General features: G+C 31.7%; 1 protein-coding gene across 1 annotated transcript; it reads left to right on the forward strand.

Annotated features, from left to right (window-relative positions):
* Positions 1–1472: 1472 nt before the first annotated feature.
* LOC133182629 (endoplasmic reticulum aminopeptidase 2-like) lies at positions 1473–17145 on the forward strand. The gene is made up of 15 exons (XM_061317476.1): positions 1473–1961; positions 2151–2424; positions 2708–2828; positions 3103–3254; positions 4677–4790; positions 7283–7414; positions 7672–7809; positions 8182–8333; positions 8520–8608; positions 8713–8840; positions 9465–9520; positions 9805–9946; positions 10207–10289; positions 10655–10762; positions 14855–17145. The coding sequence occupies exons 1-15, from the start codon at positions 1519–1521 to the stop codon at positions 14922–14924; spliced, it is 2202 nt and encodes a 733-aa protein (XP_061173460.1). The 5' UTR covers positions 1473–1518; the 3' UTR covers positions 14925–17145.
* Positions 17146–17158: the final 13 nt, after the last annotated feature.

The raw sequence follows: 17158 nt of genomic DNA on the forward strand, positions 1-17158 counted from the left end.
TCAGCATAATTTACTAAAATAGAGAATTCATATCTATTGATTTAAAGCAAACACATGACCATTACATTGTCATTGCTATCTGCCGCGGGCTCTACCTGCGAGTACCTGTCAGGTATACGAATACTTCACACCCCCATTGTTTTATTGCCTATACACACCGGCAGATTTCATCGTCCTAATTTACACAAAGCAAATGCTGGGGAAAAACAAACACAAGCCCAATAAATGCGACATTTTTTTTTAAATCATTGCCCTAAACGGTATTGCTAAAAGCACACTAAACATGGAGTAGCAATTCCTGCCTTAGGAGATGTATTGTACAAAATAATAAACACAACAGCTAGAGTAAATCCTTAATCTTTCATCATATGATGTAAACAAACTCTCTTTAATTTTATGTGTTTAAATCAAGATTAAAACATTTTGCACCACCCGGACCTTTAAACTTCGGCGGACCTTTTCTTATACGGGCCGGACCTTTTCTTATAAAAGGCGGACCTTATATGTTATCGTATTAGGTCCCCCCGGACCTTTAAACGAGGCGGACCAAATATTATGCGACACCGGCAACAATATATGTCGATGGAAAACAATATGTGCAGTGAAGATAGGTGCATATTGTCGCCGACGACAATATGTATAAATCGCCGATATTTACCGCACTGTGTCACACTCTTACTAGACGATATTTACCGTACTGTATCACACTCTTACTAGGCATCTGATCTCACCTGTGGTGTTTCCAGGGGTCCGTGGTTTTGCCTGGTCACGATTCATTTTGTTTACTGCATTTATTAGATTTACAGTTTATTTATAACAAAAGAAATTCTGTTTTAATTTGTTTGATGATAAATTGCCTGGACTTTTTGATCACTGTTCGTTGTATTCATCTTTTACACTATTGCAGACACTTAGTTTCGACAATGCTCAATAATGCCAAATCCAAGCTTCACCACTGTATAAAATCTGATTTTATCTACATAATTGTATTATTATGTAAGAAGGCAAAAATGTCCTAAATAAATAATTATATTATTATGTAAGAGGGCATAATTTAAAATGTCATGAATAAGTTTAATTCTGCATTATATTGAGGGAGGCTATTACATATAGCAATCTGTATTTGCTCACTATCATTTTACCAATTTATGTATTAATCAGATGCTCCTATAGATGAAATGAATAGTGTTTAAATATAATTTTTATTGCTTTTTCGATGCATTGCTTCAGTTCGGTTTTTTATACAAATTGTTAAGCCATTATGAAGTAATTGTGAATGGGCTTTATGTTGCTTGGTGATAAACTCAGGAGTTTCAAAGGTCAGTGATATTTGAAAAGCATGAATGTCACTGTAATTACTAAACGACAAATGTTCAAACGGCTCAAAATCTTTAAATTGCCCGTCAAGCTGAGTGTTCAGTAGCAAGAGCAATTTTCACCACCATGAAACATGTACTCTTGATAGCAAGCATTGCTTTGCTGCGCTCTTTCGGATTAAAATCTGATCTTGCAAAGTCCATGGAGTTTACCACGGACAAAAACACTACTTCGGAAGATTCTATTGCCGACAAACATCTTCCCTGGAAACACTTTCGTCTTCCATCTTCAGTTCTTCCATCAGAATATGATATCTTTCTGCACCCAAATCTGACGGAAGGAACATTTTCCGGAAAAGTTTCTATAAAATGCAGAGTTGTCCAAGCCACTAATTTTCTTGTGCTGCATTCTAAAGACCTGAATATTTCTGATGTTACGGTAAAATCTTCAACTCATTCAAAAATACTGAATGTGACCAGATATCTAGAATTGAAAGAAAAAGATCAGTTCTATGTACAGGTAGACAATGTAATACCAAATGATACTGATATTGTTATCAACATGAAATTTGAAGGAGAATTTGCACCGACATGCAAAGGATTTTATCTTAGCTCATATTTTGATGATAGGAAAAATTCAACAAGGTAAGTTCTTTCAATTTAAAAAGGAAACTAACCATTTTTTTCAATGAAAATGTATTACATTTTTTTTTAATCATGTCTATATTACTATCAGACTAAGTGTTATTGAAAAAAAAATTAAATGTAAAATAAAATTGTGTAATTAGAGAATTCTACACTTTGATAGAATTTCTACTACAATTTCTATTTAAGGTTATTAGCATCTACCCAGTTTGAAACTATGCATGCCAGAGAAGCATTCCCCTGTTTTGACGAACCAGCAATGAAAGCCAAATTCTCTGTGTCCATTGTAAGGGAAAAAGACTACTTTTCGCTTTTCAACATGCCCATTAGATCTTCAACTGCATATAGTGAAAACTTAGTGCTGGATGAATTCCATCAAAGCGTCACAATGAGCTCATATCTTGTTACATTTGTCGTGTGTGATTTTTCATCCATAACAGACAACACAAAAGATGGCACAAAAGTAAGCAATTCGAACACGCACCGACATGTTATTCAAAATAAACTAAATTCATCAGTTTTTAAATGTAAAATTCAGTCTGAATGAAAACTATTTTTACCCAACATAGAATCATAGAAAAATAAACGTAAGTATTTTGTATTGGCAATCAGTTTTCTTTCTCACAGAGATAACATATTTTACCATAATAGCATCGGTAATAATTTGATAATAATGTGAGAACATTTCCTAGAGAAAATAAATATAAATTATACTGTCAATATTGGAATAAATTTTTTCTGCAAAGGTGACAGTATATGCCACGCCTGACCGAATAAACGATGCTCGATATGCTCTTCATGTCATAGTCATTGTATTGGATTACTTCAACAGATTATTCGACATCCCCTATCCACTACCAAAACTAGGTAAATATACAGAAAAATATTATCAGCAAAGAAAAAATAAAGAAAATTCCCGCTTTGAAAAGGACATGCTTTTGGTAAAACTATGCAAAATAATTAAATATTGCTTTTAAAGTTATGGTTTCAAAAAATGGATTAATTAAAGTATAATCCCTCCTGAAGGTATACCTTAAGATTACAATGCCTTACTGTTCATAGTCTTATCGTAATCTTACATGTGTCAAAACTTACTTTTGGGAATAAAATGTAAGTCCGGAATTTTAACTTATTTTTACAGATTATATTAGCATTCCTAACTTTTGTTATGCCGCTATGGAAAATTGGGGACTGATCACTTCTGCCAAAGAAGCAATGCTGGTTAGTTCAAATACTAGCATCCGGCAAAAGAATTGGGTATCCGAAGTGATCTCTCATGAACTTGCTCATCAGGTAAAATGGGACGTAATCAGTTTTGATAGTAGGAAATGCTTACCTTCTACTTTAATAATTTTGTCTTTTTGTCATGGCTCTAGGATATCGATAAATCTTATATTAGATATACTTAATTTTTATCTATTTTCTTAATTATGAGGATTAATCTTTGCATTTCTTAACTAATTTTGATGTCAAACACTTTCCAAATGTTGATTCAATAATAATAATAATAATAATAAAGATGTACCCTTCCATCTTCTGGGCCCTTATTAAGAAATCTTCATTTTTTTAAAAACAGTAACATTTCTCAAATAATTTTCTTTACAAAGCAAACGAACGGACAAAGTTCTCTGTCATGTTTTTGTACATACTGAATGTTCTATCACAATGATATAACTCGCTGTCACAGTGATAAAGTCCTCGACAAAGAATATTTAATATCAAACTGAAAGAAACATTTAATTATAAGCAATGCATCTTTTTTTAATTGCACAATGTTTCAAATTTTGTGCATACCATGTCAAAAAGGAAGGGAAGGTATGGTAGAAGAAAATATAATTAATTCTAAATTGATTTAAATATTCAATATTTGGCAAATTCTTCAAAAATGAAATGTTCAGAACGGTCAAATTAAGATGAACAACCTTGTAATTGTGCTGTATTTCGAAAAAGTAGTAAATTATACATAATAAAGGATGCGTGGAGACAAAATGTTTGTAATTGTACATATTTTAAAAAAAGCTTCTTGTTTGCATGTATCTGTATGCTGTAAGAATAAAGTTAATATTCAAATTTATTTAATATTCGAAATGGAATAAAAATTGAATATCTTAAGATTAATTTTCATTTTATGCGAAAAATTCTCAAACGGGGCGTAAAATAACAATCAATCAATCAATCGACCATAGAATTTATTGACTTTAAACGAAACTGTTGATATCTTTGTACCATCAACTTATTTGTCAATAGCTTGTCTCGTTTTGGAAATTGCTCTTGTGTATCTAATCAACTGGGAGACATAAACTCATATATAAACTGGGAGACATGTGCTGGTGATAATGGTATATTGCTACATAAATAAGAGAAGTTGACGATAGAAATGTTGAAGTCATCATGTTTATCATAATGTTTTATTTTGTAAGTTTGCCAATAATGGTCTTTTTCTAGTAAAACATCCCAATATGAAACAGATGTGTCAGACTCTGTGATATTTTTTTTTTATTTCGAGTTCAAAGGGATATAATAATATTATTATTATAAATTACTGCGAATGACAAGTTAACAGTATACATGTAATTGAAACTCGGTGCAAATCAAGCTTTTATGTGACATGAAAATTGTTCGCATTGTGTCGAAGGTTTTTTCTATATCTCTGAATGTTGTTTTGTGTTATATCTAGGTTTTAAGCAATTCACAGAAAGCACTTTATAATTTTAGTGGTTTGGCAACCTTCTAACAATGAAATGGTGGAATGATCTATGGCTTAACGAAGGATTAGCTACATTTATGTCATACCTTGGTAGAAAAGCACTAAATGAGTCTTTTGAGATGGTACGTTGTTTAAATAACATTATATTATCAAAAGATAATTTTCTTCTTGGGTGTAGTAATATAACTTTTCTGAAATTACTACACTGATCACCACTGGTTAATGTGTAATCAATAAATACAGGATATCCCCTGATTATTAACGCTTTCTATTGCACGTTAAACGTTGCAATATTTGATACTTTGCATTTATATTGTAAAAAGAATTATTTGTATTATATAAATTTTTATTTGTTTTCTATGTTTTCCGTTTGTTTTTTTAAAAATATTTTTCCATTTGTATTCTTTTTTTTTATTTGCATTGTAAATGTTTTTATTTGTATTGTATATATTTTTTAGGGATGGCAATTTGTAATCGATTAACCGATTACTCGGTCGGAACAATAGTAATTGGTTAGAAAATCTGTAATCGGTTAGTCAGAAAAAATTAATATATGTGTAAATCTGAACACAATTTCCAAAAAAATTTAGTTAAAAAGATACATATAAAAATATCTGAAATATTAGCATTTTCACCTATCTATTTAAGTGTATTCGGAGATAATTAAGGCTCTCCAGATGGACACCGTGTGGGTAATTAGTCAGTTTTCGAGATGTTAACTGCTGTGTAAACACCATGTCGTTACCCAATCTGTCCTGTGTTTCTTTAATGATTTTAATTAAATGATCGTTGAGTACTGCGAACTGATTATAATGTGTACCTTACCTTTTCCATCCTTTGCAGTTACCCATCAAATTGTATAATTGAACAAACATTGTAAATTAAGCGATAGTCCAGTTTTAGTTTTGATTATATTGACAATGAAGGGGCCCTTTTTACAAAAGAACTTACGACTAAGACCAAAAACTTTAGTTGATTGTAAAATTTTGCAAAATGAATGATTCTGTTAAAATTACTAGCGTAAACATATTTTTCTACATTCCTTGTAAAAAGATAAAAACCATTTTCAATTTAATGTAAATTAGAAAGTTATAAGCAGAATTAAATTTTGGGTCATAAGTTCTTTCGTAAAACAGACCCCAGAATTGTTTGCACGGCATCTCTTCTGAATTTCTTTTTATGTAACTGATAGTTCAGGCATATCCCGTTTTTTTTGGGGGGGTGGGGGTGGGTGGGGGGGGGGTGGGGGGGCTTATTAAAAATTGAAATTATGTTTAATGAAATAATGTATAAATCTGATAAATTATAAACATACCGGTAATTTACTATATGTAACATTTTTATTGTCTTGTTTATGTAAATATAGCTTTATACAATGAAGAAATATCTCGAAAAGTTTTGATACGATTAACCGATTAATCGGTCGGAACGTCTTGCGGTTAACCGATTGGCAATTCTGTATTCGATTGCCATCCCTAATTTTTTTTAATTTGTATTATAAATTATTCATCTATATTGTAATAAATTTCTTTTGTATCCTATAATTTTTTATTTGTATTCTAAATTTTCCATTTGTATTGTGAAAAAATTATTTATATTGTATAATTTGATTCTAATTTTCATGCTATAAATTTTCATTTGTATTTTATCCGATGGATTGTTTATTTTATTTTTCTTTTTTTTTCGTTACGAAGGATTTCACTGTTCTAGTTTCAGTTTGTATTGAGTTGAAAAAGAGCGAAATCTCCAGGGTGCTCAACGCAAATTGGACTATTTGAGTGCATGTTAGGGGACGACCATTTGAATTCTGAAGAGGAGGGGGAATGCAAATTGTGTCGAGTTAGACTATTTATTTTTAAGCTCTTGCAGGATAAATATTTATTTCCAAGATGACCAGGGACAGGTTATTTATTTTCTTCCCTGGAATAAATAAACAAGCCAAAAAACAAAACAAAAAACAAAAACAAAACAAAACAAAACAAAACCAAAAAAAAAAAAAGAAGAAGAAGAAAATTTGCATTTCCATTTTGTTGGGGAAGGGTGGGTGGGATTAGGTACCACCAGTCAAGGTCTGATTATTCATTTTCTTCCCAGTGGAGGACAGATTATTGATTTATTTATTTACTTTCAACATTTCTGAGGACAGACTATTTAATTCCAAAATCTCTCAGCCCCCTTTTCAGAATCAATGTTCGTCCCCTTACTTGCACGCAAATAAGGGCTCAAATTCACAATCCCTCAGATACAATGAAAATGAAAAAAAATATTGCATACAAATAAAAAATTATACAATACAAATGAGAAATTTTACAATACAATGGAAAATATAAAATACAAACGAAAAATATAGAATACAAACCTAAAAAAATTATGCAATTGAATTTCTTTTTAAATACACGTGGAAAATATACAATACAGATAGAAAATTACAAAATACCAATGGAAAATATAGATTAAAAATTAAAAAAATTATACAGTACAAATAAGAATTTTTACAATACAAATGGAAAAGATCAAATATTGCAAGTGTGACATGCCATAGTTTTTTTTTTTTACAATAAATTTGTATGGATGCACTACTTTGAAAAGACTAAGAACTTGAACTTTTTTCAAGGACATCTGGCTCTATGACAGAGTTATAGCCCTTGCTATGAAATGTGACCAAAAAAGATCTTCGGCGGTGGTCTCACCTGTGAACGATAAAAAGGATGTTTCCTCATTCAATTTCTGCCCGATTTACATGAAGGTTGGTCCATATAGATTAAGATTTTAATACTGACTTTGGAATCTATTTTATTTGATGTCATTCAGCAGTATAAGATATACAAATCTGCAACATGCTTGTACCTCTAGATGCCTGTAAATTAACTTTTTAAAAGTAAATAACAATATTAATATAAATCCTGATTTTACTTGAGAAGGGCTTTTGGACATATTCTATTCTCTATGTATGCATTCCAAATGTTTAGTTCTGATGGAGAATTTTCATTTTCAAATCTTCAGGGAGCTTCAATTATACAAATGGTGAGAGAATTTATAGGAGAGGCAAATTTCGACACAGGGATAAAAAACTACTTGAGGAAATATAACTACAGTAGTGTTGTTACTGAGGATTTATGGCAGTCCATTTCAGAAGTTCAAGTGAGTTATTTTCAGTACTAACCTCTCCTAGTTTCGTGATATTAAAGCAATTTATTTTCCACTTTAGGCTTATGTCAATCCCCATAGGCTTATGTCTGTCATCATAAGCTTTTGTATGTAACCGTAAGGATAAACCTGTCACCATAGGCTTTTGTCTTCCACTATAAGTAAATATCTGCCACCAGATGATAATGTCACCTACGTGTTAACTTGTATATCAAAGCAACCTGAGTCTAAAAAGCCTAGAAGTATCTTATTTGATACTTTAATTAAAAGCTTATTTGTATTCAAACTCGATCTTGAACACTGTTCTAATGATGAAACAAATTACATTTTTCTTAATCTAAGTGTTACTTTCTTATGAATCTTCAGTCACCAAAGGAGAGAATAGATCTGAAATCTGCTATGGATGGATGGACCAATCAAAAAGGATATCCTATTGTAACAGTTAGTCGACAGGAAACGGAAGTGAAGATTTCACAGATTCATAATACCTTCAACAAATCACCTACATCAAATGCCAGGTTATCAAATCCTGTTAAATTATCAAAATTATAAAGAAAAAGCAATATAAGAATATGAAAAATTTGATAATTTCCTCTTCCTATATGCATAATGTAAAAATGGGATATTTTTTTAAGATTAAAGACGTTGTTGCAATTTTTTTTAATTATATCCCCTAAACATATATCATTCTTTTTTTTTTATAGTTATAAATGGCAAGTTCCTTTTATATATGGTGTATTACAGAAGAATGGGAGTTGGACACGGAATCGAATATGGCTTCAAAATACATCAGGTATCAAAAATGGAACTCGGTCATTTTTACATAATGACCAAATACATCAAATTTCACACATATATTTTTTACAAGAGAGTGCATTATTAAAGTTCTTTTTAAAGAAACTTTACACTTGGAAACCAGTGATATATTGGTAAAAGGTAACTTTGGCAGCAGTGGATATTACAGAGTGGATTATGATACGGAGACATGGAATGTAATAATTGAACAGTTGAAAAGAAATCATTCGGTAAACATAGTTTTTTATAAATATTTTCTTAAAATATGAAAATGTTAATTGAGTAATCGATCTTGTAGAATACTATTATACTAAAGAGACTGTAAGAATAAATAATAAAGATCATGTTATACAGGCCTTTGGGAAGAATTTCAGTTGGAAGGTGGGACAAGAACAAACATTTTCAGAATGGGGGGTGGGCGGTGTCTACCAAGCAAACATTCCTTGACAAGCAATCGCCTGTTCCTGCAGCTATGTTATATAAATCCTTATCGAATCATTGAATTGAAAATTCAAGGACACAAGTATTAAAAGTAAAATTCTACTTGAACCATAGATGATATAGGGAATGCTCTAAAGTATTTAAAAACTTTATTCGCAGGTAATATTCCTCAATTAATCTGGAGACATGTATCTAGACCTTAAACTGTTTTAGTCGATCTTGATTCATTGTAATCAGGAAATGGGTGAGGGGGGCTTTCTTTAAGCGCTAAATGTTGGGTGGGTCACCTGTTTGCTGGTGTTAAAGATTTTAAATTGCATACTTTAGCTATGTGCATTAAATCACGAAAAAGAACCAGGTTCAGAAACACCCCGTTTATCCTTGATCATTTTGGTCTTTAATTTTTATTTTAGGTATTTCCAAAGGTAGATAGGTTAGGTCTATTACAGGACGCTTTTGAGTTTACAAGGTCGGTATTGCTATTTACATACATGTACAATGTAAAATTGCTTATTTTCTAGGGGTCAGATTTTCATGGTTTGAGGAAAAAATATTGGTTCGTGGGAATTTGATTTCATGGATGAAGAAATGTTGAGTTGTAACATGTTTGAAATTTTACATTTCGTGGAATACATGAATTCGAGGTAGTCTTCATACCACGAAAACATGTCAAGTGTTTCTGATCCGCTACTCTCCTCGCAAATCCTAGCGGAGCAGAAACCCTTGGCTAGCAAAGATTGCCTATACTTTCAGAAATAGTCGCTTGAATATAACCATACCACTTGAAATAATGCAATACCTCACGAAGGAAAATGAATTCATTTTTTGGATGAATGGTATTAGAAGTTTGAGGAACCTGATATCCGATTTAAAAGAGGGAGATGTTGACATCAAGGTGATTAAATAATTTTTTACTTTAAAACAAAATAATATGTAGATCAAATTATAGAATTGGAATCTATAGAACATACCTTTGTCTTAATAAGCAGCCAAACATGTAAAATTGCAGATTTTTCAAAAGAAGTAATGAAGACATCAATAGTATCGTATATTGTATGAAGCAGTTAATGAATTTTCAATACATTAATAGCTTATAGCCAGATAAAAATGCAATATTCCTTGTAAAGAACATATTTTCCGATTTGCTAATTGTAGAGATATTTGGTAAATGTAGTGAAAACACGATCAAAAACGTTGCCCTGTGATCACCATTATAGTTCTAGTCCATATGAAACAAAGTAAGGAGTTTATCATACTTCTTGAAACAACTTTTACTCAGCTCTGTCATTTAATGAAGATGAATTTTACGACATGGAAATTTTATTAAGTTAATCTAATGTGAGAGCATTTAGAACCACTGGCAAATTGCATGAATTGTTTTCATATATAATGTTGTTGTACAAGATGTTGCAAAGTTTAAGTTTATTATCCTTTTATTAAAAAGTGATGCGTGGAATTCGGTGTCATATTTTTTATGGGTGAACATAAATTTGAAAGTTTAAATTTTAGTAACATAAAGTGTCATACTAAAACAAAGGACAGGTATACTAGTAATTAAAAGTATAACCAGATTTAAATAAAGATGTGAAGTTGTTCATTTCAGACTTCTTTGCGACTTGTTTAGAAAGGTACTTAGTACTTATGACAAGGAGAACGAGAAAGAAAAACTTTCGAAAAGATTGATGGACAATGGAATGGATAATTCGGAGAGGTAATATTAAATAAACTAAGTTAGAAAGCAAATTGGCACAATGAATCAAAGTTTATAAAACTATCAATTGATTTGAAATGTTGGTTTATATGTGAATGCGTATTTTATGCTTTATTATATATTTGATGCTTTATTATAGTTGAATGCGTATTTGAGGTTGAGTTCATAGCAATGGCGTATGCTTTTGTAAGTCCTCAGAGATTATACACAAAAAGGCATTTGTCCTTGTTTATTTTTGCAAGAAAATTATTACATATGGTGCTATCAAGTTGCACTGAAGAATTAACAATAATGAAAAAGGTGAAGAAAACGAACAGTGATCGATCTCAAAAAAATCTATAAACAATACAAATCTATAAAGAGGGCATAAAACATGAACCCCTGGAAATTTCAATAATTGAGTTGTAAATTTTTCATGAAAATAAAAATTCATCCAATAAACGTAGGATTAAAATTGAGAAATTATACATGTATTCCGTGTAAAAATCCCACTTCATACAAGAATCAAACATGTCTGAAATCTAACATTTTCATATGTAGTGTATATTTATTTTAAGACCAATATGTTATTTTTATCATCCTCGCATATGCATTAATTAAATTGGCAGATACCTCACATTATCCCCTCCCCTCTACATTCCCCCTTCAAAAAATAAATAAGAAAAAAAAGAATGAATAAATAATGCAAAAAGGGAAATAAAACTGACCCCCCCCCCCCCCATATCCATAGATATAAAAAAAAATCATACATGTTAATATCTATAAGGATACATGAACGTTTTGAAAATGCTAAAATTCCTGCGAGTAGTTAGCATAACAACTTTTTCAGGGTGGCCAATTAAGTAAAAATACACTAAAGAAAATCAGGATTTAGGTATTTTGTATATACAAAGGTCACTAAAACACTGGTATATGGTTCATCAAATTTAGATTTTTAATTCTTTTAAGGTATAAGGTTTATGGCCCTTGTCTTATGTTAAACTTCTAGTATTCAATATGTAAATATGAATGTAGATCCAGTGTTTGAAATCTTAGTAAGATATATCGTTACGATAATCTTTATTTATAATGATATACTTTCTTTAATAAAATGTGAAGATAATGAACAGTGATCATGCTTAAAAGTCTATTTTATCAATACAAACTGTTAACAGAGCCAACACAGACTTAGGTTCAGGTGCCATGGAGGAGTAGGCATTCCTTGTCGACAGTTCACACCCGTTGTGTGCTCCTTGTCATGATCGAGTAAGCATAAAAAGCTGTAGACAATGTTGTGTGAAAGTAATGGCCTAACAATTTGTATGAAAGACGTCAGACCTAACGACAAATTGTATTTGCAAACAATGTCTAAATTTGCTGATGTTGGATTTAAACGAGATTACTGATATCCTCGTATTATCAACTTAATTGTCAATGGCCTGCATCGTTCTAGAAATTAGTGTATGTATAACGTGCTCTTGCACATCGAACCAAGTAGGAAACAAACTCCATATGCAGGTGATCATTATTTTACAGTTAAAAAGATGTTTGCAAATAAATAAGGAATAGGTTAGAATTTAAACTTTTGAATTTTAAACTTTCTGTTCACTTAATTTTTTCCTTAGAATCTCGTAAGCTTTTAAAGAAAAAACGCTGCATATTTGGAATTTTAAACAAACATCTTTCATAAAACATTGAATGATTACTAAATCGATATCGATGGATTATCTGGTGTCTGTCTGTCTCCGTCGGTCTGACACTTTTCACATTTTTGACTTCTTGAGAACCACTAAGCCATTTTTAACAAAGTTGCCACAAAGCATGCTTTGCTTAAGAAGATTCTAAATTGTACAAATAAAGGACCAAGCGCCCTTCTAAGGGGATATGTTCAAGAGAAGGTAAAAAAGGTGGTTCAGTAAAAAATCTTCTCAAGTAGCAGTTGGCCAGAAAAGTTGAAACGTTTGTGAAAGTTTCCTGAGGTATTGTAGATTCTAAATTGTTCAAATCATGGCCCCCATGGGTAGGATGACGCAACAAAAGGGGGTCAAAGTTGTACATTGGAATTTATAGGAAATCTCAAGTAGTAGAAAAGATGAAAATTTTGTGGGAGAGTCAAGATATAGTGTAGATTTTTAATTTTTCAAGTCATTGTTCCCAGGGGTAGGGAATCAAATTTTACATTGGAATATATAGGTAAAAAAAATCTTCACAAGAACCACTACACCAGAAGAGATGAAACTAATTTGTGTGCTTTCTGACAAAGTGTAGATTCTAAACTGTTAAAATCATGGCCCCCATTAGTAAGGAGTTCAGTTTTACATTGGAATAAATAGTATTCTTTCAAAAAATCTTTTTATAAAGAACCACTTGCTTTGAAAAAAATAAAAACACACAATAAATTTTCCACTTTTCTTAAATCTTAAGGATAAAAATTACTCTGTGAAATTACAGGGATCTGTGTCAGTCAAACGCGTCCCGAAATTCGTAGTTTTAATAATTTCTAGAAAGAAGTTCTGAAAACGCTTTTATGATATTTCGGTGTAATATGCTATAGCAACTAATAAGTCTTGATTTTATACTGAAAATTTAGAAAATATTTACTTCAAATCTATATCCAAGCTCCTTTAAAGTAAGGTTGAGGCCATAATTTCGGGACAAAATTTAAAGAAGAAAAATCTTTTAAGATTCTACGAAAACATGGCTAATTATACCCAGGTGACTCCTGTTTTCAGAAAACATAGAATATCGCCCATATTTATACATGACTATGTTATTTACTTTCTAATTTGTGTATAAGAATTAAAGATAGGCTGGTTTAAACACTGTTTTCTCTGCGCAAAATAAAGATATAGACAAAGAGTGATAAAATAGATCAGTCCTTGGGATAACCTCACACAATGTTTGAAAGATAGATTTGTTATTTTTTAATTGTGTGGATGCTTCTTAAAATATCCCATTAACTAGCCTGAATGTTGCAATATTTAGATTTATTATGCCCCCGTAATCGAAGATTCGGGGGCATATAGTTTTTGTCCTGTCCGTCCGTCTGTCTGTCTGTTTGTCCGCAAAAACTTTAACCGTGCCCGTAACTTTTGATTGGTTGAAGGTATGGTTTTCATATTTCACATGTGTATTTCTTGTGACAAGACCTTCCTTTGGATACCAACCACTTTGACCTTTTGACCTTGACCTAGGAGTTTGACCTACTTTTGAAGAACTTTAACCTTGGCCATAACTTTTGAATGGTTGATGCTAGGGCTTTCATACTTCACATATGTAATCCTTGTGACAAGACCTTCCTTAGGATATCAACAACTTTGACCTTTTGACCTTGACCTCGGAGTTTAAACTACTTAAATATTGAAATACTTTAACCTTGGCCATAACTTTTGAACAGTTAGTGCTAGGATTTTCATACTTCACGTGTGTATTCCTTGTGACAAGACCTTCCATTGGACACCAACCACTTTGACCCTTTGACCTTGACCTTGGAGTTTGACCTGCTGTTGAAAAAACTTTAACCTTGGCCATAACTTTTAAACAGTTGGTGTTAGGGCTTTCATACTTTACATATGCATTCCTTATGATAGGACCTTCCTTTAGATACCAATAAGTTTGACCCTTTGACCTTGACCTTGGGGTTTGACCTACTTTTGAAAAACTTAAACTTTGGCCATAACTTTTGAACAGTTGATGTTAGGGTTTTCATATTTCACATATGCATTCCTTGTGACAAGACCTCACTTTAGATACCAACAACTTTGACCCTTTGACCTTGACCTTGGAGTTTGACCTACTTTTGAAAAACCTTAATCTTGGCCATAACTTTTGAACAGTTTGTTCTAGGGCTTTTACATTTCAGGATCATGTGTATCACTTGTGACAAGATGGAGTTTGACTTGCATTTGAGAAACTTTAACCTTCGTCATAAGCTGCCATACGGGGGCATCAGTGTTTCACAAACACATCTTGTTTAAGTTAGAATAAAATGCTTTGTAAGAGAGAACGAGAAAGATTCTCTTCAAGAGAGAATTCAGCACAAAATATAATATAATGGTTTTGTTTATTGATGTAAAAAAAAATAATCACATATATTTCTTCTTTATTTTTAAGGTTAGAAACCCTCCTAGACATGGACCCTGTTGAAAAGGTGTTCAGAGATCACGACCAAATCAAGTTCTGAAAGAATATTTATCTTACATGGATTTATTCATGTTTATTTTGCATGCTATCATAGTTGTAAAAGATTCATGGCAAATAACTAAAGGTTTCATGCATTTTATTAATTTTTTGGAGTCAGTACGACTTATCTTTCTTCTTCTTGTTTTGAAGTTGTGTTTTAACTACAATTTCTGGAAGTCAAGAACCTGTTTATTTCTGTAAAGAGCTATATTTTTGCATGTTCGTTATTTAAAGGTATTTTAGGTGCTTAAGCTGCATTTTCCCACAAAAATAGAAGTTCAAAAAATGTCCTTTTTTTCATTTTGAACTCGATCATGGACCTGTTAAAGCCTCAAAACAACCGTCAGATTTCTCGCCACAAACATTAAATCTACTTATGGAATGGAGACTAAATTTGTAGTCTCAAACATATGATTTATTTAGTTTTATTCATTGATCTATAGTTAGGTTTATTTTTTATTTAATTTCTAATATAATGATATCTATATTTGAAACGTTGTTTGTATCTAAACACTATATGAATCTTGTACATACGTTCACATTAGTAATGACTTTTTGAGACTATCCTTGCAATTTGATTTAGAGAAAGTATGGTTTGTTTATATGCAACAAGGAAATGCAAATTGTAGATTCTACAAAACTTAGTAATTCAAAAATCGACATAATGGTAACTATTTTTTGCCCCAGTAATCGAAGATTCGGGGGCATATAGTTTTTGTTCTGTTTGTTTGGCTTTCTGTCTGTTTGTCTGCAAAAACTTTAACCTTGCTCATAACCTTTGATTTGTTGGATCTAGGGCTTTCATATTTCATGTGTAATTCTTGTGACGAGACCTTTCTTTGGATACCACCATATTTGACCTCTTGATCTTGACCTAGTAGTTTGACACACTTTTACACAAACTTACCAAACTTTTACCTTGGCCATGACTTTTGAACGTTGAGGCTAGTGGTTTCATACTTCACTAATGTATTCATTGTGATAAAAACTTCTATTGGATACAACTATTTTTGAGCTGTTGACCTTGAACTTTGACACACTTTCGAAAAACTTTAACCTTTACCATGAGTTTTGAATGGTTGGACCTAGAGCTTTCATATTTCGCATGTGTATTTCTTATGACAAGACCTTTAGTTAGGTACAAATAATTTTGATCTTCTGACCTTGAAGTTTGTCGTACTTTTGAAAAACTTTAACTTTGACCATAAGTTTTTGAATGGTTTGTGCTAGGGCTTTCATATTTCACAGTATTTTCCTTGTGAAAAGAACTTTTTTTAGGGTACCAACAATTCCTAACCATTTGACCTTGACTCTGGAGTTTGACCTACTTTTGAAAAACTTTAACCTTTGCCATAACTTTTGTGTGACTTGGTGCCAGAGCTTTCATATTTCACAGATGTATTCCTTGTGAAAAGACCTTTTCTTAGGTACTATTATTTCTGACTTCATGATCTTGAGCTTGGAGTTTTACCTACTTTTGAAAAACTTTACCTTGACCATAATTTAGGAATGGTGCTGCATGTTTCATATTTCATAGGTGTATTTTTTGTGACAAGACCTTTCTTTGGGTAGCAACATTTTTGAACTCTTGACCTTGATATTGGAGTTTGACTTGCATTTGAGAAACTTTAACCTTTGCCATGAGCTGACGTACGGGTGCACCAGTGTTTCACAAACACATCTTGCTAATTTTAGTTATCTTTAAATTCAGAAATATTTTTATTGCTGGGTTGCATGTATTTGTTCAGAAGAAAAGCACATGACTTTGGACTATCTGACCTTAACCACTGCTTACTTAGCAGTGTAGTGATTACGTGTAAGAATTCATTAGTATTGTAATTTTGAGGAATGAAACTGAATTAATTTCTGATGATTCACTTTTCTATGCCTTTTTTTGAAAGGGGGTGGGGAGGGGGCTTCTTAGTTTGCTGATGGTTCATACTTTTAAACTGTGTCTATTTTTGTTCATTTTGTTTTGTTTTGATTTTATTTAACCTTATGTCATACTTTTCGTATTTTGATATACACTTTCATTATCAATAGTGCCAAAGTTCAAATTTCTCATTGACATACCGGAAATTCACCTACAACAGAATTTTTCATTTCCTTGTTTTCTCATTCATGTGACTGAATTTGTTTATAACTGTGAGAACCGACTATGTTGAATATGTTAAGGATATAATGTATAACCATTTCAATTAAATTTCCGCATTCCTTTTTTATTCGTATAGTTAT

Source organism: Saccostrea echinata, unplaced genomic scaffold, assembly GCF_033153115.1.
Source record: "Saccostrea echinata isolate AGI-Se365-2 ecotype Australia unplaced genomic scaffold, CSIRO_AGI_Sech_v1 ptg000009l, whole genome shotgun sequence".
In the NCBI taxonomy this organism is placed as follows: Eukaryota; Metazoa; Mollusca; class Bivalvia; order Ostreida; family Ostreidae; genus Saccostrea; species Saccostrea echinata.